Raw genomic sequence first — 21717 nt, forward strand, 5'->3', positions numbered from 1 at the left:
CTCGGGCCTTGGGAGTTCTACAACAACGACGTCCTCCCTTTCAGAACTCCGGAGGCAAGCAAGGTGCCTCCAAGGGATTCGGCGGCGGCTCCTCAACGTACCGTCAAGCGGCCCGCTCCTCGTCGCAAGAAGCCTACAGGGGACGAGGCAAGTCAGGAGGACCTCGCCGTCGTCGCCAAGGAGGCCAAAGCGGCGGGCAAACAAGACTGAATCGGCCGTGGGGTCGGGCCTCCACCGAAGCACCCAGTTGGGAAGCTGGCTGACGAGTTCGTCAACGTGTGGAAATCCATCTCCACTGACCGTTGGGTGCTCGATGCCCTGGCCGAGGGGCACACACTCAAATTCCTAAAGAAGTGTCCCCGCATTCCACCTGTGGCCAGGAAGGAAAACCACGTCCCTCAACTACTGTTGGAAGTAAAGGCGATGCTCAACAAAGGTGCCATCGAGCTTGTCCCAAAGAGGCTTCGGGGCTCCAGAGTTTACTCAAGATACTTCCTCGTCAGAAAGAAGATGGGCGGATGGCGCCCCATCCTGGACCTGCGTCCACTGAACAAGTACATCAAGGCACAGAAGTTCCGGATGGTCACCCTGCAGCACCTGCTGGGACAGCTGGAGGAAGGCGACTTCCTATCGTCGTTGGATTTGGAGGATGCGTACTTTCACATCCCCATTCTAAAAAGGCACCGAAAGTTCCCCAGCTTCGTGGTCCAAGGGCGGCACTACCAGTTCAAGGCCCTCCCGTTCGGACTGAAGTCGGCTCCCAGGATGTTCACCAAGTGCCTAGCACCGGTGGCGGCGCGGCTGCACCTGCAGGGGATCCACTTTTACCCCTACCTGGACGATTGGCTCATCCGGGCAAGAACAAGGGATCTCGCCGTCGAACACACAGCGAAGACCGTACAGCTGCTCACGGACCTGGGATTCTCCATCAACTTCCCCATATCCCACCTGGTCCCATCGCAGGTCGCACTGTTTCTGGGAGCCAAGCTCGATACAGTGGCATGATTGGCCTCGCCATCGGAGGAAAGTACGAAGGCCATCCTGGGCAAGGTACAGCGTCTGCTGGCCATGGACGTGGCCAGAGTGAGGTCCATTAAATCCCTTCTCGGGATGATGTCCTCCTGCATCTATCTGGTGCACCTGTGCAGGCTTCGGATGCGTCCTTTGCAGGAGTTTCTTGACGCCCGTTGGATGCAAGCAACGGGCTGCTTCGAGGACAAGATCTCGATCAACAAAGTATTCCGCCAAGCTGTTCGATAGTGGGGCACCCGTGTGCATCTCGCGGTGGGCACAGACTTTCAGACCCCAGCATATCAGGTGACGGTGACGACGACGACTGATACCTCCCTGGAAGGATGGGGAGCGCACACCGGAGGTCGACGCACACCTTCACGAGATTCTACTGCGTCGACCGGGATTCCAGGGAGGAGTCCAGAGTCGGCCAATCAGTGCTGCGCAACCTGTTCGCCTGAAGGTGGGCCTGGTGAGGAGGTGAGTTGCTTAATGTTGAGTTTATGTAATGCTTAATGTTGATCCTTGCCACCTCCCGTGGTTGTGCATGTGTATACTGCTATGTATTCTATATTCATGAGCATGTGAATCCATGCCAGACCCCATGCTGGAGAAGGAACAAGTTACTTACCTGTAACTGTTGTTCTCCAGCATGGGTCTGGCATGGATTCACATGCGAACCCTCCCTCCTACCCCTCTGCGGCTCTTCACTTGGTCATACTGCCACTTTACGTGCTACCAAATCTGAGGATGGCTGCCAGGGGCGGGGCTTAGGGAGAGGGCAGTCATTGGCTGGGGGCAGTATGACCCAGGGACCAGTGATTGGTTACTACTAAGAAAGACAGATCAGAAACGAAACTGATACTGATTTTTTTTCTTTACCAAGGATTCCCAGCCTGACGACGGGAAATCTTCATGAGCATGTGAATCCATGCCAGACCAATGCTGGAGAACAACAATTACAGGTAAGTAACTTGTTCCTTCAACGTGCGGGGAGGGGGAGAGTTCATCAGTGGGTAGTACTGGGGGGGACAATATGGGAGGGCAGATCACCGACAGGTTGGGGTTGTTGGTAGGGGCGGCGGGGGGGACAAACACCGGTACAGGAGGAACAGACATTAGGTACGAAGGGAGGTGGTCCGGGTACGCGGGCGGAGTGAGGTAGCGGCGGCAACTCAGGAGCCTCTGCTACCCAGACGAGTCCCAATAGACTTGCACCCTCATGGCGATGCTTACATTTATTACTTGGAATATCAGGGGACTTAATTGTCCTTCCAAGAGCCGGAAGGTTCTGCAGTATGAGACGCCATCAAGTGGGGGTGGCCTTCCTTCAGGAAAATCACCTGAATGCAGAGACAGAGTCCAAATTCGGAAAGAGCTGGGGTTGCCACAGGTACTTTTCCTCTTACTCTTCCTATGCCAGAGGAGTATGTATTTTGATACACAGCTCGGAGGGATTCCGACAAACTAAGGTCCTGAAAGAGTCAGAGGGTAGAGCACTGGTGGTACAGGGGATTATCCAAGGGAAGTTATACACTCTGGTTGGTTATTATGGCCCCAACCAAGATACAACGGAATCCCTGGAGTGGATCAAGAAGCAGCTGGGGAGCATCCCCGAAGGGGAAATCCTGTGGATGGGGGACTTAAGTGCAGTGCTAGTCCCACGCCGTGTCCGTATGGGGGGGAACCCACGCCCGAGTAGTAAGGGATCCAATAAACATGCTTCTGGTATAGGGAATCTAAGATATATGGAGGGTGAAAAACCCACAGGCACGCCAATTCACTCATCACTCTGCACCACACAACTCTGCAACGAGATTAGATTTTTTCCTGTCATCTCAAACAACCTTGGGCCTAACCACTGGTGTAGACCTATTGGCTCGTACACTCTCGGATCATGCCCCTGTCTTATCGATTATCCTGGTGGGATGAGTAGGAGCAAGACACCCTTGGAGATTCAAGAGTGAGGATCTCACAGACGTGGTCTTCAGGGAGGAGGTAACCGCCATAGACACATATTTCGAGATCAATGATGGATCGCTAGAATCAGTAGGCACTCTATGGGAGGGATTTAAATGTGTGATATGCAGGGAGTGCATAGCTAAGGAAGCAGGGATCATAAAACAGATGAGGCAAGAACTGGCCAAAAAGGAGGCTGTTATATGCACCCTGCAGGAGGCCACCCCACTCCCACTGGAGCCCAACAAGTGGAAATGATGCAGAAACTTCAGGAGTTTCACACCCTGGTACAAAGGGAGATAAAATATTTGTGGGATAAGAGCCCCCCGACAATAAGATGAAGGCCAAGCACCAGTACGATCACTCGTTAGAGCCACCAGGATGAGTAGACAGGAGGGCAGAATAACGGCAATAACCGATGAAAATGGGGTAGACCAATTTGAGGATATAAAAATGAATTTGATAACTTCTACAGACACCTATACTCTGCCCAGACGCAGGCGGCCCAGGCAGACATTGAGGCATATCCAGATCAGGTTGGGCTGTATTGGTGCTCAGATGAACAACAGGAGTGACTGAATCGACCACTGTTGCTGGAGGAGGTTGTCGGGGCAATTAAAACATTACCATGTGGGAAAGCCCCTCGCCCAGACGATTTCACGTCCGAATTTTATAAATGTTATGTCGACAAACTGGCACCCTATCTGCTGCAATTATATCAGTAAGCAGTGGCTGAGGGGAAACTCCCTGTCTACGTCAGAGAAGCGGTGGTGGTAGTGTTGTTAAAACCTGAGAAGCCGGGCAACGACTGCTCATCTTACCGCCCGATATCGCTGATCAACCTTCATAATAAAATACTGGCCAAAATCCTAGCGACCAGGCTGGCACTACTGATGCCAACTTGGGTCAGGGCTGACCAAGCGGGATTCATCCCTGGCCAATAAAGATCGTAAGGGCTGAGAAGAATGTTCGGCCTCCTGGCTGCACTACAGAGGGACGACCGCACAGTGGCCGCCCTGCTCGACGCCACCAAGGCATTCGACTCTGTTGAATGGCCTTTCTTGTTTGCGGTCCTGCGATGGCTAGGCTTGGGAAAACTGTTTATCTCCTTGATATCACTGTTATATAAGAACCCGGTGACCAAGGTGAGAGTGAATGGGCAGATGACTACATTAATGGCACTTGAACGCGGCACTCATCAAGGGTGCCCATTATCCCCCCTGTTGTTCGCGCTGGCACTAGAGCCGTGGGCTGAACGAGTTAGAGGTCTACACATACACCAGGGGATCCAGTTACACACCCACCGCGTGGTGATATCGCTATATGCGGACGACATTGTGCTCTTCTTACGACGCCCTGAAGTCAACCTGGACCTGATCATGCTTGAAGTCCAGCAGTACATCGAACTATCGGGGCTCAAGGTACATGCTAGCAAATCGGTCATATTCCCGCTGACTGATGTGACGAGCCAGTTCCAGGATAACTGGGGATTCCAGTGGGACCTGCTCCAAACTCGCTATTTGGGGATCACTATATCACCACTTATCAACAACATCGTGGACGCCTCCACGTTCAAGAACCTTGACTCCATCAAGTTGGTCGACCTATATAATGCCACACTTAAACCAGCTTTAGACACCTCCGCACCTCTCAAACTAAGAAAAGCTAAACCAACCGCCCATCCCAAGAAGTGGTTCACACCTGAACTAAAAATCCTAAGGAATGCCAAAAGTTCAGCGGAAACCACTTGGTGTAAATCACCCACGAGCCCTAACAAAAGCCTGTTCACCTCAACAGCAACAACCTATAAATCCACTAAAAAAGAAGCCTACAACACCAGAATCCACAATGCCAAATCAAGTACTAAAGATCTCTTTAGTATCCTAAAAGAGCTTGAATCCCCAGCACCCCCTCCCCGTACTGCACTAAGGATGCAGCCTGGTGCACTAAAATCCAGCAAGCACTTGCAGACAAAATCACCCTACTACAAAGGAAAATTGAATCTAAAAAGACTAGTCTCTCCAGCTGCGATCGATCTAAACCTGCGCTAGAAAAAAGTCAGCCGCAATGTTAAACCTTTTGAGTTTTCCCTAGTAACACCAAAGGAAGTGGAAGACATCATAAAAAGTCTGAAACCTTCTCAGTGTCAAGGTCCAGCTTCCATCATTAAGGAAGGAGCTAAAGACCTAGCCCCTTTCATCACCACATTGATACATTCATCCTTCATCTCCAATTAAGTCCCTAACAATCTCAAGGAAGCCTGGGTCATGCCACACCTAAAAATAAAGCATAGACCCAAACATTCCAACAAACTAGAGGCTCATCACTACCATCACCTTCCTCTTAAAAATCCTGGACCGAGTTGCATATCTTCAAATTCAGAAGCATCTAGAGGAAAACAATCTATTAGGCCTCAGACAATCTGGCTTCAGGCCTAGGCATGGGACGGAGACAGCTCTCTTAGATTTGAAGATCCAAATGGACGAGGCGAAGGGCAAAGGCAAGCTAGCGATCCTCCTGCTCCTAGACTTGTCAGCGGCCTTCGGCCTTGTCATCCACCAAATTCTAACTGGCCACCTCACCACAGCAGCAGCCTTCTCCACCAATGCATCGGACTGGATCAACGCCTTTCTCTCCAATCGGACCTCCAGAGTTTTTTCTCCATCAGCCTCAGCAGACCCAAGCCCCACACTCTGTGGAGTCCCTCAAGGCTCCTGCGTATCACCCACGCTTGATAACATATTTACGAAGCTCCTATTTGATCGCCTGGACAACTTGGGTGTCATCTACACCAACTATGCAGATGACACCCAAGTCCTCATTCACCTCTCAGGTTGTTATGATCAAGACCCTAAACTACTGAACGATATATACCTAGAAATCGAGGCCTGAATGGCACCTAACAGCTTATGCCTCAACGACGATAAGACCGAGCTCCTGATTGTCGGCACTCAAGCACGCCTGAACAAACTTGACCATAGGTATACATCCTTCAACATTGGCGGTAACATGATCAAGGTCTCCAAAGAAATAAAAACTCTGGGGGTCTTTCTCGACTCCACACTTTCCCTCAAGAAACAAGTCAGCTCTATAGCGGCCTCCACAGCCAACACCAATAAATTAATCTATAGTTGCAAATCCTACCTTTCCTCGGTAGCTGCCTAACGCTAGCCAGAGCCTTGGCACTATTAAAAATGGACTATTGTAACACACTCTTTCTAGGCTCCTCTGAACTCAACCTAAACAGGCTTCAGGTGCTTCAAAATAACTCTTTGGGAGCAGCACTTAACCTACCAAGTTCCAGCTATATCTCATTTCTCAGACGAAATGCCAATTGGCTGTCAGTTTGTGACAGAATCACGCTCTGCACCTTGGTAATCACACAAAAGTGCCTCGCGAACACAGCCCCCAAATACTTGTCCGATAAAATCTGTAAACACAAATCTTCTCGCCCCACCAGATCTGCCCTATCCTACTGCCTTGCAGTGCCTAGGTGCAACCTAAAAACTGTGGGAGAAGCCAACTTCCCAGTCCAAGCAGCCAAACGCTGGAACTCCATAACCCTTACCTACAGAAAATAACCCTCCCTCTTGTTTAAATCTGGGATAAAAAAACTGGTTGAACAAGCCTCTCCAATGAGGCGCCTTTCATCTGGGTTGGCTACCGCTCCGAACTTCCTCTCTGATTGTTTGATTGCACTTGTGCATATGACATGTTGTAAATGCTTCTTGAGTCCGACCTACCTGTAACCCTGGGTCACCCTATATGCTACTGTTTCATATTTTTCTCCATGTATGTAACTCTTATGTTTTTTCAGTGCCCAGTTACCGCAGGGTTCGGTGCGCGATATAAATAATAAACAAATACAAAAAAAATATAGCCAGAAATGGTCGGGGTTCTTCTCACATCAAATCACACTAAGGGGTCACCAAGTGAAAGTGGTAATTCCCCAGAAATGACAAACCAAAACTCAGAATAAATGGACACACCCCGGTAGGGAATGAGACCATGAGAGAGCTTACGAGTCAAACAAAGATTTGCTTTATATCATAATAAATGTGGCATGCAGAGGACTCTGCATCTCTGAGAGCGCTCTGCCGAAATTACAGAAACATCACTTTTTAACCATAATACACGTCATCCATGACAATTTCTATATGTGTTACATGGCGCCACTTCATTGGCTCAGTTAGGTGATACATTATAGAACATACAGTAATGATGTTGCTTGATTGGCTGACGCTGAACTTGTTGCTTCTTGTGGCATGCGGGTCAGCTGGGCTCGTCCGGGTGGGGCGAATGTCAGGCTGAGGCTGTGCAGTTGTAATTCTAACTAATCTAAACTACACAGTGATTACCGACATATGAGATTTAATGTAAGACATAAACGTTTATACAAAAAATGCAGGGTCATCTATAAATCGTGGGCAAATGTGCACATTTGTGACCTAGGCCTCAGTTAGGGAAGGGGTGGAGTGGTCCATTAGCCTTATCTGAACCTGTCATTCTAAGATTCATTTGCCTAACATTTCATGGATCAAACAAGGGTATTAATAGACGTTAGTACATGGACAATATATGATCACACTGGATTAGTTATATGGGAGCAATCTAGGGTGGCCCATGGGGAAGGGACCCACAAACTGCTACATGAAAGGAACGCAGCGGAGCGAAGGTTTTACAGGCAATACTTCCTAAAGGTGAGGGTCTAAAGAGCAGGAGCATGTTTTGTGGAGATGGATGAGTTTTTCACGCCGGGCTCTAGCTCGGTCACACACAGGTCACCTCAGAGGAAGAGGAAAGACTACAGTGTCAGTTTGCAACAATTCGCACCCATGCTTCCGTGAGAACAGGACAGCCCTGGCACAGACAGGGGAGGAGGTGGGGTGGCTGGGCTGACTGTGCGCAGCGATGGAAGTGGCGAGACGGAGCTTATTAGCAGCTTCCGTGCAGCCTAATCAAAAGATGGAGTTGGGAGCACCCAAAAATGGAGTCTGGGTATGTACAAAATGAATTGATTATGTGTCATGCAATGGCTTCCATGTTCCGTAACCAGGAGCTCGGACAAGGGACGTCTCCAGCAATTGAATGAGCTTAAGATTCACTTCCCACAGAATGTAGCGGGGGTCAAAAAGACCCTTCCTCCCTTACATTATTCATGCCCAAAGTGCATCAACTCTGTTGTGACAAAATGGCGGGATGCGCTGCGGGATGCTACAGTGCCATTTTGACGCTAACAGCCTCTGCCATGTCCTCAACAGAGAAGTCCGTCAAATCCTCTCCTCAGGAAAGTGAGCAATCTCTGGGCTCCAAAACGGGGTTTAACTCCTTACTATTATCTCCCAAAGTGAGCAGTGGGTAATTCGTACCCAGTGAATTGGTCACCCACAGTGCCTTGGTCATCAATGTAGTCTTCTTCCATGGGATTTATCAGTTTTCTGAGTCCTGAAATGCATCATATCACCCCACCGGATACCCAGTAATCTCCTCTTCTTGGAAGCCTTCCTTTGCCTCGTTGGCAGTTTCCAGCGAGGAACTTTTTTTGCTTTAACATTTAGAATGGCTCATGCACTCCTCAGCACAACCACATTCTTTGATGCGTTTTGCCCCTGGATATGCCCCCTCTACCTTCTCTAACTCCACATGCCTTGGCAGCTCAGTCTCAGGGAGCCTTGAAGTACCAGATAAGTTTCCAGCTGTGCCTTCAGGCGTTCACTGGATCAAAAAAGCATCTTCAGCAACAGATCAGGCTCATGGTCCTCTAGAATCCTTAATTACTTCTCAGGACACCTTTGAACACCAGAGGCACCTCCCTCCCGGCTGGGGGCTCATCTCTTCTCCATTTGAAGCCTTCATCGAATAACGGATGTAAGGAGAAGATGTATTTTGATCTTTGCTATTGAGGAAGATACTCCGCTAGTGACTGGGTTCCATCGGAAGTGCTGAGAGGTCGTGGATTCCACTACAAAGAACATGGTAGCCGGGAAGGCCATTGTTTGGCATTGGCCTCTTTCGGTCAATCCTCAAAGAAGCGGTCACTTAGCAGACTCCCTTGCCCCTCAATGCCTTTAAGAGGAGATTGCAGATTTTCATGCAGACCTTATTTGGAACATCAGTCACCTTTAGGGTTGGCCTACCTTATTCGTGCCTTATTGCCCAGGACTTGGAGGCTTATTGACCCCTATAGACACTGCATCTTGGGGTATGCATTTGGGCACTCCTTATGACAAAGTTTACCCAAGATGTGAAGGGCAAGATCACTGATAGACCTTTTGAGGACTCTGACACAGCAGCACGGCTGAGTTAACGAAAATGTAAATGTTGACTAACTCTCACTGCAAAGCCCTTGTCCATTTTGACCTCTTAATCTTCTCTGGGCTCCAGATAAGACAATAGGGTCTCAAGTTGTTGTCTTAGAGCCGTGATTTTAACAATTTGACAGCTCACCAAGCCTAACCAGGAAAAAGCAGAGGACCTCCCCTAAAGGGTTTTTCTCTCCAAAAGTGACAACAAGATGAAGTGACATGCGTGTCTGGGTCCACAATTACCCTTTTGGGGGCTCGGGAGTCAGGTCTCAGAATTTCATGCAGGTTGGGCATCCATTTCACCATACATACACATCAGTGTTATCAGTGTTCTTAAGCAGATGCATGTTTTCTCTTCCACAGTAGCCCATTACTCCTTTCCTCTGTTTCAGGTGAGTTTGGCTTCTCTGCTTTAGGAGGTGCAAAACAGGTTTCAGATTAAATGCCATCTTGGAAGAGAGGGCTGGGCTTTTATTCCTTGCTGTTCACAATCCAAAGAACATTCATGCAAGGACTATTGATGGCCTATTCTCTGCCCCTCAACTTTTTTCTTACCATTTGAAAATGTGTAGATGATCTTTGATACTTGTATCACAGCATGACTGATCTTTGAAAACATGTCCTCCATCAGGGATATCATTCTCAGACCACCACAGGATTTGCCTGTGGAGGAAGGAACACGACACCCATGACTGCGGGGCGTGTCAATCCATGCACTGGAAGGCTCTCTGGGAGCCATCGGCTAAACTCTACCTTTTTCTGCAAGGAAAAGAGGGAAAGGAAGGCCAGAGATGAGATCTCGGTCAAAGTTGAAGGGTGCAGAGTGGAGGTCAGTAGACCAGTCCCTGCATCAAAAGGAGGAGAAGAAGGTGCCTCATAAGAGGTCTCGCTCACCGAGCGGTTTATCTCGCCACCGGAAGTCATCGCTCCAAGGACACCCCATAAGCGGCTCCACATGTGCAGTTTCCCACCCATTCCTCCACCCCAGAGGAATGGGAAGACTTTAGGTTAAAGATGCTTGACAGTTTTGCCAAGGCTCAGCAGTGCCATTGGGGCCCACCGTCCCTGAATAGGCCGGCAGGGACCCCACAAAGGACCATGGCTGCATGCATAAGGGCTTGGCCCTGGGTCCTATGGAAGAACCATTCCGACGCCAACACACTCAGGCATTCATCCCTCGGTGCCGACACCGTCCTCCTTCGATGTCATTGATACAATAGAGCTCCTCTCGTGTATGCCCTACTTCCTATAAGGACATTTATGTCAAAGATGGGCCAAATCATCGGTGAGGAAGGTGACCCCACTCCCTTCAGATGGAGACACTATGCCCAAGAGAGAGAGAAAAAGATCTTTCCTGAGGAGTTCTACAGTTAAGGTGAGCTTATGTTGGAACTGGCTTCCGGACCTCATGAAGCCTTGACACTTCTCTTGAGTTGGATATACTACCGGTGCAGACTTCAGGTAGTTCAGAACCTATGCCTCTTTCCAACACCTCATGGCAAAAGGTGTTGAAACCCTAGGGTCATCATCCTCTTGCAGACCTTAAATTCAATCTGAACTGACGGGTGTCCTGGATGAGCGATTCAAAAGGGAAACCTGGGTGCCCTTAAATGTGGCAGTTGTAGCCCCCGTGCTGGAGGCATAGGAGAAACCTGCCTCTGTACCAGCAGTCAATTGGAAATGGGTGAGGAAAAAATCTCCATCTCCTTTGGCCCTAGCCTGCCAATCCACCCATGCCTCCCCTTGGTTAAGCAGGCTGCTTCTGCCAACCTGCGGATGTCCAATTTCCCTTCTCTGTCCCCAGACATGAAAAGCAAGAGATTGGCTGCCTGGGGGAGGAACGTTTTTGCCCTAATCAGCCTTGGCCTCTGTGATCCTCCTGTGCCCTGGCCAAATTTTCTTTTGGCATCTGGTCAGCAGTGAGTGGAACAGCCAAACATCCTCCCAGCGGGGAGGTGAGTGCAGACTTTGAGGTCGAAGTAAATGATCGAGGGACGCTTCTCAGCAAATATTGCAATTTGGACTAGATACAGCTTACTATGTGGGCGTGCTATGGCTACAGTGGAACAGTAGTCAGTTGACATTATTGGATAAGGACATCTGTGTTTGCACAGGATGTACAGGCAAAGCTCCTAAATATTTCCTTTGATGGACATGACTTCTTTGTGGCTACAACTGATGACTCCTTACAGAGGTTCCAATCCTCTAAGGTAACAGCTAAAACCTTAAGTCTGGTTATCCAGCAACCCTGATCCCTTCCAGCAGAGGTTGCAGATTCTGACCCTCTGCCTTCTATGCCCTTATGGGAAAGGTCAGGTTCCCTCAGGTAGGCAACAAACTCGCTGTTTTCCCAAGCATGCAGACAGAGGGTCATCAAGAGGCAGAATTGCCACCTTCACCACAGTCCCCTCGGCCACCCCAGATGAATTCAATGCCCTGCAGACCATCCTCCTTCCAGCACTGCTTTCCCTCCGGACCAGCTTCTTGTGAAGGGTGCAATCAAACTGGTACCATGCTCGGGACGAGGCAAAGAATGTTACTCAGTTAATTTCTGGTTCTGAAGGACGGGGGGGGTTTGCATCCCTTCCTGGATCTGAGGCTGCTGAATCTGTACCTGCACAAGGACAAATTCAAGATAGTTACTCTAGCCCAGATCCTCCAAGCCCTGTATCCGCATGGCTGGTCATTGACACTGGACCCTCAGGATATCTACTTCCATCTGAATCTGTGAAACATAGGACTGCCGGAGTATCATTTTTGGCGAACACCACTACCAGGTGATAGTTCTGCTGTTCAGTCTTTCTTCAGCATCCTGGCTTTTCACAACGTTACTGGCAATGGTGGTGGCTCACGTCAGGATGAAAGGCAGTCATGTTTTTCCCTATCTCCCTGGACCAGTCATCGGCACCTCTGTTGAGCATGTGCAGCCTTTTTGGACAGCTTGACCTTATCCCTGAAATTCCCAAATTCTCTGATTTCACCATCTCTGTTGCTCCAGTTTATCATTCTGCCTGAAGACTGAGTGGCGAACATGTCTCAGATGGTACAAGTCCTACAATCACAATTAGAAGGACAAGTTCCCTCGGCATTCCTGCGCTTGCTGGGTCTCATTTTGGTGGTCTCGGAGTCCCGACTATGCATGAGATTGCTTCAGTGGCTCCTCTGTTGCCAGAGGTCTGAATTTCTGGGGAGCATGTCAGATCTGCATGTAGTGAGTCGAGTTTCTCAAGAACTTTCATGATGGTCCCTACGAGAGATCCTGGTAAAGGGTGCTTTGCTCCGGCAACGCTACCCTAAAGTTACAGTTGTCACAGATGTGTCCTTGAAGGTTTGGTGGCGCTCATCTATTGGATCTGATGGTGAGCAGTCTGTTGCCTCGCTCAGAGTTTTGAGAACACATCAACTTGCTGAAATTGAGGGAATCGGGCTGCTCTGATGCCTTCCTCACCACTGTAAAAGGCAAGGCTGTGCTGGTCCTGAATGACAAAACCGTGGCCATGCCTTACCTCAACAAGCAAGGTGGTGTGTGATCCATGCCACTATGCAAAGGAGCAATGCGACTGTTGTTCTGGGCTCTGGAGAATGACGTGCCTCTGATGGCAGCTCGCATTGCAAGATGAGAGAATGTCACTGCGGCTTCCATGTACACAGATTTCGGCTTCCCACAAGTGGGAGCTCTGCCAGGAAATCCTAGAGGCGATTCTTCCCTACTGGTGAACTCAAGTTGGCCTCTTTGCTTCCACTGTGAACAGTAATTTTATTTATTTATTTGAATGTATAAAGCGCACAGCAGCCCTGAGGCATTGTGGTGCTGTTACAGAATATTCACTTACACAACAGCATTAGGGAGAAACAGAGACATAAAAACAGTGTTGACAAGGTACAAGAACCATGATGTGGAGGGGTTACAAGGGAACATCATAGAGCAGACAATAAAAAAGAAGAAAAAAAACCCATCAGGTACGTCTAGTTAAAGAGCTTGGTTCTGAGTGCCTTTCTAAATGCCATGAGTGAATTTACATTTCTTAGGCTGAGTGGGAGGGTGTTCCAGGCTTTAGGGGCTAGCACTTCGAAACATGTACGGCCGGCTTTAGCTCTATTGAAGGTTGGTACTGAGAGTAGATGAGAGTATTGATCACGTTTTGGTCTTAGAGCAGGCACCTGGTGTATTCATTCAGATAGGTAGGATGGTGCGTACTGGGAGAGGCATCTGTGTGTGATGGTGAGGGCCTTGAACAGAATACGCTCTTTGATCGGGAGCCAGTGGGCATATTTTCTCGCCTGGGAGGTGTGCTCTGTCCTAGGGATGCTTAGAGCAGCTAGCAGGGCATGGTTTTGCAGAGTTTGTAATTTGTTTATGTTGTTGGCGGATGTGCCTAGGAGAAGGATGTTGGAATAGTCTAACTTTGCGCCATTGGTGACTCTTGCAACAAATGAGGTTTAACTGCATTGATGATTTTAGTAGTGAGGGCAGCGTATGATAGATGGCGTTGGCTTGTCTTTCCATAGATAACATGGAGTCGAGGTATACACCCAGAGTTTTTACTGCAGCAGAGACTGTGATGACAGTGTTCTCAATACGGAAGGCACTGTAGTTGGAGTTTAGTTTTTTATGGGGCACTTTGGGGTCTACCAGAAGAATTTCAGTCTTTTCCCCGTTTAGACATAAGTCATTGGCTGCCATCCAGACCTGGATGCGAGCGTAAGTCTTCTGGAGTGTGTTAAGGTCTTGCTCATAGTCACCTGTTTGTGGGAGAAGAATTTGTGTATCGTCAGCGTAGTTAGTGAAGGCTATGCCGAATACCTCTAGGTCGCTGAACAGGGGTAGGGTGAATAGGCTATAGAGAGTGGGGGAGGTGCAAGATCCTTGTGGGGCTCCACACCCAATGGGGGAAGGAGTGGTTGATGCCTAATCGGAAAAGGCCCTCATGGCTCGGCCCTCCAAGAAGGATGTAATCCGAGTGGTTGCTTCTTGGATGAAATGGGGGCGCTATCAGAGAGGTGTTTGCATAGGATCTTGTGGTCAACCAAATCAAAGGCAGCGGAAAGGTCAGGGAGTAGGAGGAGTGAATACTTGCCTTTGTCCATAGATTCAAGTAGCTGATTCTTAAGGTCAAGCAAGGCTGACTCTGTACCGTGACGGGGATGGAAGCCGGATATTCTTTTACCAAGGATGTTATGTTCTTCCAGGTCGGACTGGATCTGTAGATATGCAGCCTTATCCAGGATTTTCAGCAGGAACGGAACAGTGGTGATTGGGCGGTGGTTGTTGGGGGAGTTTGTCGAGGGTTGGTTTCTTTAGTAGTGGCCGAGCCCTGGCTTACTTGAGGGATGATGGGACGGTGCTTGAGGAGAATGAAGCATTGATAAAAGCAGTGACAAATGGGGCAAGAGCAGACGCACAGTCTTTAACTAGACTTGTGGGGAAGATGTCAACTTTGCAGATGGAAGGTTTAATATGCTTCATGATCCGCAGGACTTCAGATGTTGTTACTTCCCTAAAAGCAAATGGTTTAGGTGTGTGTATGCCATGTCGGTAACCAGAGTCTGGCATTGTAACGGTGGTCTTGGATATAAGTGATGCGACCTTGGGCAAGTTGTCGAATTGTGTCATGATTTTTTTTGGAGTGTTTTGACTTTGTCTAACATGGCATGTTGAATGTTATTACACCATGATTCATTTTTTTCTGTAGGTTGTGTGGAGGTGGGGTGGGGGGTAGTCAGCTCATTATAAATAGCAAACAGTTATTTGGATTGGGAGTTTGCCTACACCACCAGAATTGAGAAAGCCGACGCTTTGGCTGTAGAGATAGCTTTCCTATATTGTTTGGCAACTGCCAAGTAGGAGTCTCGTGTGGCCGTAGAGGGGTTTGTTTGCCATGTGTTCAGTGCTGCCCGTTTGTGAGTATTTCTGCTCCAGGCAGATTCCTCAGCAGGGATCTCTGAAGGGACACATTGACAGTCAACTAGATTCCTGTAATTAAACTGGCCCTCAGAGACATGTACCTGTTCAGGTCCACGTTGCCCTTAATTGCTCTGGACTGGACTCGGAAAACGTTGTGCTTGGAGTTGCTGGACATGTCCATCTCGCCTCACTGGTGCCTTCCGATTAGAATGGCTCTGCTCTCGCTGTCAGAGAGACAAGTCTTCCACCCGGAACTCCGCACCCTGAACCTTCATGCTTGGCTGATGAGAGGCTAAGACACAAGGAGTGGGGCCTGTTGAATGACGTCCTGGATGTTATCTCAGCTCTGAGGCCCGCCACTAATTACATTCATGCCTGCAGGTGGCATACATTGTCGGCCTGGTGCCGGGAGAATGCTGTAGACCCCTTAAGCCATCCCATATCCTTTGTTTTAGATATTTTGCTGTGGAGCCCAGACGGGCCTGCAGATTGGCACTGTGAAAGTATACCTGGCCGCTATCTTGATCTTTCACGCAACCCCCGAGCAAGGCTTTCTTCACTAGTCCCACTGTTGTGCAATTTTTGCAGGGATTGTGCAATCAGTTTCCACCACTTCAGTTTGTGGATCCAGCTTGGGATTTGAAGTACAGTTCACATTTCTTATGGGTGCTCTGTTTCAGCCCCTTTATTCATGTTCTCTTAGATGGCTTGTCTGTAAAGTGATTTTCCTGTTTGCCATCACGTCTGCAAGGAGGGTGAGTGAGCTCCAGGCATTATCTGTTAAACTTCCCAAATTGGTTTTATCCGAAGAGAAGGTGACATTGAAGGTGGTGAGACCTTCCTTCCAAAGGTGGTCTGTGATTTTCATCTCTCTGAAACGATCCATCTTCAATTGTTTTTTCCTCCATCCTCATCCTTCAAAGACAGAGGAAGGATTGCATTGGCTGCACCCAGTGCTGGTTCTTAGCTACTACACCTCCTAAGAGGGATATCAGAAAAGATTAAAAGCTTTTCATGGGTTTTGCAGGTGCCTGTGCTGGAAGAGCAGTGATCAAACAGACCCAGTCAAGGTGGATCCTTCTCTGCATCTCAGAATGCTATGATCTGAGTGGGAAACCTGTGTCTGAGAGTGTATGGCTCATTCTGCCAGAGGTATGGCTGCCACTCCTGCCCTGCAGAGGGGGAGTTCCTGTCTCGGACATTTGCTAAACAGCTGTGTGAGATTCTCTGAACACTCAAACACTACTGCTTAGATTCCAAATCAGGGCGGTCCTCCAGAGTTTTCTGGTTTAGGTGGTGTTCTCTTGCTTGCCTCCCTCCTGCAGATCCATGTACTGCTAATTGGAGTCTCATACTTAGATGGTAGTCAATCACTGATGAGAAATCCCTGGGATAAGGAATACATTAGAAGAACAAATTGCTCGCCTCTTGGTAATGTTCTTTTTGATGGATGTTCCTCCTACAGATTCCTCATTGTCCTCCAAACCTGCCCCACTTCGCAGTTCGCTAGTACACCTTGGGTTCCACAATTCCTCAACGTCAAAATGCTAGATGAAAAGGGTGGACCTAAAGTCATGGGGTGGAGTGCCTCATTATATACTGGCTTGATGTCATGTTCGACACGCACCGGGCAGAATTGATGCAGATGTGCCCTTTTCCCCCTGGTGGCAGAAACACTTCTATAGAACAGGTTTGCTGGGATGTGATTATCATAGATGCAGAATTTGTGGGAGGAAAATCCCTCAGAAAGACAATTACTGAGAGGTAAGTCATTTATTTTTTTACCATTGCAAAAATCCCCCCTTTTCATTAAAATACTATTGCTTGTGTAACCTGCTGCACTTATCAAAATAAATATAGCTTATTTTCTCTGAACATCTGGTATGTTTATTTACAGGCCAAGAAATCGAAACCTTCAAAGACAGAAAAAAGTGGAGAAACGAAAAAAGGCAAGGGTAAAGGAAAGAAAACAAAGTGAGGAGTCATCCTGGTGGAGTGAACCGCACTAGAGGGGAAAAACGTTAATGTACAAATATATGTATACATAAAGATAATCACGTTTTAACAATATTCTGATTGAGACCCTTTTATGAACTCCATGTTAAAGTCAGACAAGCTCATTTCTATTTTCGAGGTGTGCTGTTCTGAGTAGAAGGGTTTGATGTCTACTCTGCTTTGCTGATTTGTTTATAGAAGTGACTGGAGTTATAAAAATTCCAGAGGCATGCAAATCAAACAATTCTGGATTTCAGTCTGTGCGGTGTTACTTTGGGCAAGTGGCTATGTACATACCCTTAACCTGCAACCATGAATATAGATTACATATCTGTTGGTTTGATAGACTTCTCGGAACTATTTGCGTTTATTTTATTCATGTCATTCTGTTCTAACGTAACATATTTGTAAATAGTATATACACAGTGCTCAAACAAATTTGAGCATTTCTTTTGTACATTACATCAAAAATGTCTATATTAAACTACAATAAAATATGTTTCACAGAAATGTAGTTGTGTAAAATCTGATTCACTGTCCTTCAGGTGCTTGAATTTTACTACCACACCTAAGAAACCTTCTGAAATCAGCTATTTGCCTAAATCCTTTTTGAGCCTGTCGGTATGCTCTAATGGCCTTTTTCCTGACCTAGTCCAGTGAGCATGTGGAGTTTTTATTTATGAAACGTTCATGTTTATTTCCTTCTTTGAATAGGTAGAAATATGGAGTACTTGTATTTTTAAGGATCCTCAATGTCAATTTCTAGAATTATTTTGAAAAATGGAAAATGCCCTAGAAGGGTCCCTAAGGCATTTGGCTATGGGCACCCAGAATGATTATCAACAACACATCCATCTCAGTTTGTTTTAACAGTACACTTGAATGTTGATCTTTAATTCACACACCTATTTTAATGTCTAAGCAACATACTTTCATTGTTGGTGACTTTTTTTTTGTGCTTGCTGTAATGTGCTTTTTTTTTAAAAGGACTTCCTCCAGTAAGGGTCACCACTCATTCAACTTCTTCCTGCGGGTCATCTCTTTCCTGGCTTAAGTGGTGAATATAGTGTTTGGCGGTTTATCAGGCACTAATGAGCATTCTAGATGCCTTTTTGTTTGTATTTTCCATTTGACAATGACTGCACTGCAGGTCGTCATTTTGCTAAGATGAAGAACAGAGCAATAAAGGAGCGGCCACTGGAGGCTTTTTGCCAGTTTCCATAAGGAGAGAGATCGAAAGCAGAAGCCTTCTACCTATGAGAGGCCTTCTTTGGTGGGCACCAGACAAAGGGGTTGCCCTTCCGACCCCAAAAGGTCGTTTTAATGTTTTTTTACCACCTTCAGTAGCCCCGAATGACCAGAACACCTCAGGCAGATTTTGCTTTGAATCTCGTGTCATGCTCCCTCTCCAAAGTCATGCCTAGTACCAAGGAATACTTTGCACCCATTAGAAGGGTCAGCGCTAAGGCAGGTTAAAAATCCTGTTCTGCATTTTTGGCATTCACCCGGATTTATGTAAACCATTATTGTAATTTTAATGCATATTATGGGTTCCTGCTGATCCATGGTGCCTGTCAGTGGTCTCCAGGGGTATAGTTTGCCCCTTCCTCCTGTCCCCCTTCTTCTGCCTCTGCTCTCTATGCAGGCTCAGTCATCTGGTCTTACTCTTTCTTCTATATTTCCTTCTCGTTCTCTTGCTTTCTCTTTCTTCCTCACTCTAGTTCTTTCTTCCTCTCTATCTTTGCCACCTCATGCAGATAAGGACCTGGAGGAAGTTTCTTTTACAATCTTATTACTTAGTCCACAAAAATCCAGTTGGCCCCCATGCAGTTTTTTAAGCTCACTCTTTCAAGATGATCAAACCTCCTCTGATTCGGTCAGCCTTGTGACAAGGGTATTGGTTTTTCTAATTGGATCTTGAGAACCTACACATTCCTATTTGGTCATCTTAAAGGCTTTTACTGCTTCTTTCTGTAGCAGAGAGAAACTATTAGTACAGAGTTTTACCGCTTCACCTCTGTAGCCCCAAGAGTCTTCACTGAGCTGATGGCAGCTGTTTCCACTCATCAATGGCTGAAGGGCATTCACATATATCAGAATCTTGGCTTGTTCAGGCCGCAACAGCTAAGGCAGCCCTGGGATTCCTTTCAAGTCCTCTTGACCTTTTGTACGATATAGGTATCTCTGCAAACCAGAAAGAAATTGGAGCATTTAGTTCACCAGTTTCATAGGGGACGCTCAGAGGACCACAGAGTTCCATATTTGGGAGGGGAGATCTTGAAGACGACTGTCTGCCACTTTCTATCCAGGTTGAAAGCTTCGCTGTGGTGGTTTTCGAAAAGGCTCCTGGGTCTCTGTCCTGGTTCTCCAGCTGGTCAGTTTCAAAATGAGAATTTTCGGAATGACCAGTCAGCTAACCCCATTCCTGCATCTCTTCTGGAGGACCTCCTCTAGTTGTGACAAGACTTTAATCTTCAGGGGACTCCTTTGAAAGATCCTCCTCGGGGGCATGGCCAGCCAAGGGAGCATGGACAAGCTTCCTCAGTGGGCTCTGTGTTTTGGTGCCCATAAAGTGCTCCAAAACCCTGCAATGGAAAAAGTGCTGCCCTCACCCGCATCTGGGAGATGCATAATGCTGCGACACGTAGACAGACAGAGATTCTTTATTGAAACTCTGTTAATTATTTCCGGAGAACATCGCAAGCAGGGACCAGGAACCAAGATGGTGATCAGGACCACGATTGGCATTTCCAGGGATAATCACAGATGCTAAAGCTTGTAGGGCTGCATCAATGCTACTCTGTAGGGCACTGCGATCAGGCAGCGGTCAACGGTTTGAGGAGGGACCCTCCCTTGCTCAGGTGCATGTCTGCAGTAATAGGCTGCTGAATTGAGCAGCGCAGCTGAGTGGGTTCGGTGGCGCTGTCAGGCGGCAGGGGCTGGAGCCTACGACCGATGCACACAGATGTGGCCGCACTCCTTGCCCACATCAGTCTGAGGGGGAATCCCACTGCCCCAGGACTGCGACAAGTGAGGTTGTGACAGTGTTGGTGAGCGGTTGTTGCCTTGCTGTGAGAGTGTGGTGCTACAATCAAGAGGGTTGCGGGGACAGCTCCTATCTGAAGTTTCTGCAACTTTGCCCACGGAAGCTGCAAATAAGTCATCTCTTAGAGGGCGGAAGAAACAAGAGGTGAGCCTGAAGCACCTCTCTATGGTATATACTTGTTAAGAGAGGATAAGCAGCTTCATATAAGAAACCCTCATTAGGTGAATTGGGACCGCCCTCTCTGTGTCCCAGAATGCCCTAATCCACAGTTGCACCATAGTCAGTTTTGGGTCTTTGCTTGTTGGCGAAAGTGACATCAAATTAAAAGGGCCCTCGATCAGGCGATATTAAAACCATGCTACAAGGGCACAAGGGTTCCAAGCGGAATCCAGATACGCGACCGCAAAGCCCGCAACCACACCTGGAGGATGCGCCGACGATCCGTTTGGACCAGCAGTTGATGCTTCAGGAGATCAAAAAAGAAAGCAAATGGAACACTGCTCATCTGGCCCACTCAATTGTTGAATTGCACAAACACATAATAGCAGCAGAGAAAAGGCTTGAGGAGGTAGAAGCAACCCTTAGTGATCAGTGGCATGAAGCAAAGGGTGGCAAGTTTTGGAACAATAACTGGAGGTAGTCTTATCTAGACAGGAAGATGCCGTGAACGGGTCTAGACGGAACAATATAAGATTGAGGGGTATCCCCAAAAACGGTGGCAGATGGTGACCTGGCAGCTTGAGTACAAGCACTCTTCCGACAGATCCTGGGAGCAACAGAAGAGGAAGTAATAGTTCTCGATAGGACCCACCGGGTCTATTCTTCCTTCCAACAAGTTTAAAATCTGCAGCCAGTCGTCATCGCAAGATTCCATCTATACCAGCTCAAGGAGAAAATCATGGCGACAGACAAAGGAGTAAGATATAGATGGGCATTGCCCTGCAGCATAAAGTTTGATTACAAGGGAAAAGCCTACCATATCTTCAAAGAGGAGGAAGCAGCTGAGCTAATGGGCGCAGAGGAGGGAGACCCACCAATGTAATCCTCTCTCTGAGCAGAATGGTGGAAGACGCCCGAAAAACCTTCAGAGGATGGAGGGATAGAAAAGAGGCTGCACATACCCTAGAGGAAGGGGTAGATGGAGAGAGGGTACCTGTGATCTCTTTCTGGGCTAATACTGGTCAAGCTTGGTCTAACATGGTTATTTTTCATTAATGGATAGTGGCTTCAGGGGAGATTATATGTTTAAATGTTCTCTTACTGTTCTGGTCACCAGCTATATCTAAGAATTAAGCTGAACTAAAATTTGATGATTGAGAGAAGAATTGGAAACACCTGGGAGGTGTTGGGCTATCATCCGGGTGGGAATCTAAAAAGGGGAGTGAGGAACACGATGGACACAGATGCAGAAATACTGCTATGTTCCTGAGGATTCTTGTTTTGTCCCTAAGGGGGAGATGGGTGAAAGGGTTTTGTTTGGGTCTTGTTTTCGGGAT

At 47.7% G+C, this 21717-nt stretch overlaps 1 protein-coding gene across 1 annotated transcript in view; it reads left to right on the plus strand.

Annotated features, from left to right (window-relative positions):
* The window catches only part of RFC1 (replication factor C subunit 1), a 1503724-nt gene extending 1486039 nt beyond the window's left edge, over nt 1-17685 (plus strand). The window contains exon 25 of the mRNA XM_069631787.1: nt 17078-17685. Coding sequence (XP_069487888.1) covers nt 17078-17158 — 81 coding nt within the window. The 3' untranslated portion in view covers nt 17159-17685. The remainder of the gene's footprint in view (nt 1-17077) is intronic.
* The last annotated feature ends 4032 nt before the right edge of the window (nt 17686-21717 follow it).

Source organism: Ambystoma mexicanum, chromosome 6q (assembly GCF_040938575.1).
Source record: "Ambystoma mexicanum isolate Mex_15411 chromosome 6q, UKY_AmexF1_1, whole genome shotgun sequence".
Classification (NCBI taxonomy): domain Eukaryota; kingdom Metazoa; phylum Chordata; class Amphibia; order Caudata; family Ambystomatidae; genus Ambystoma; species Ambystoma mexicanum.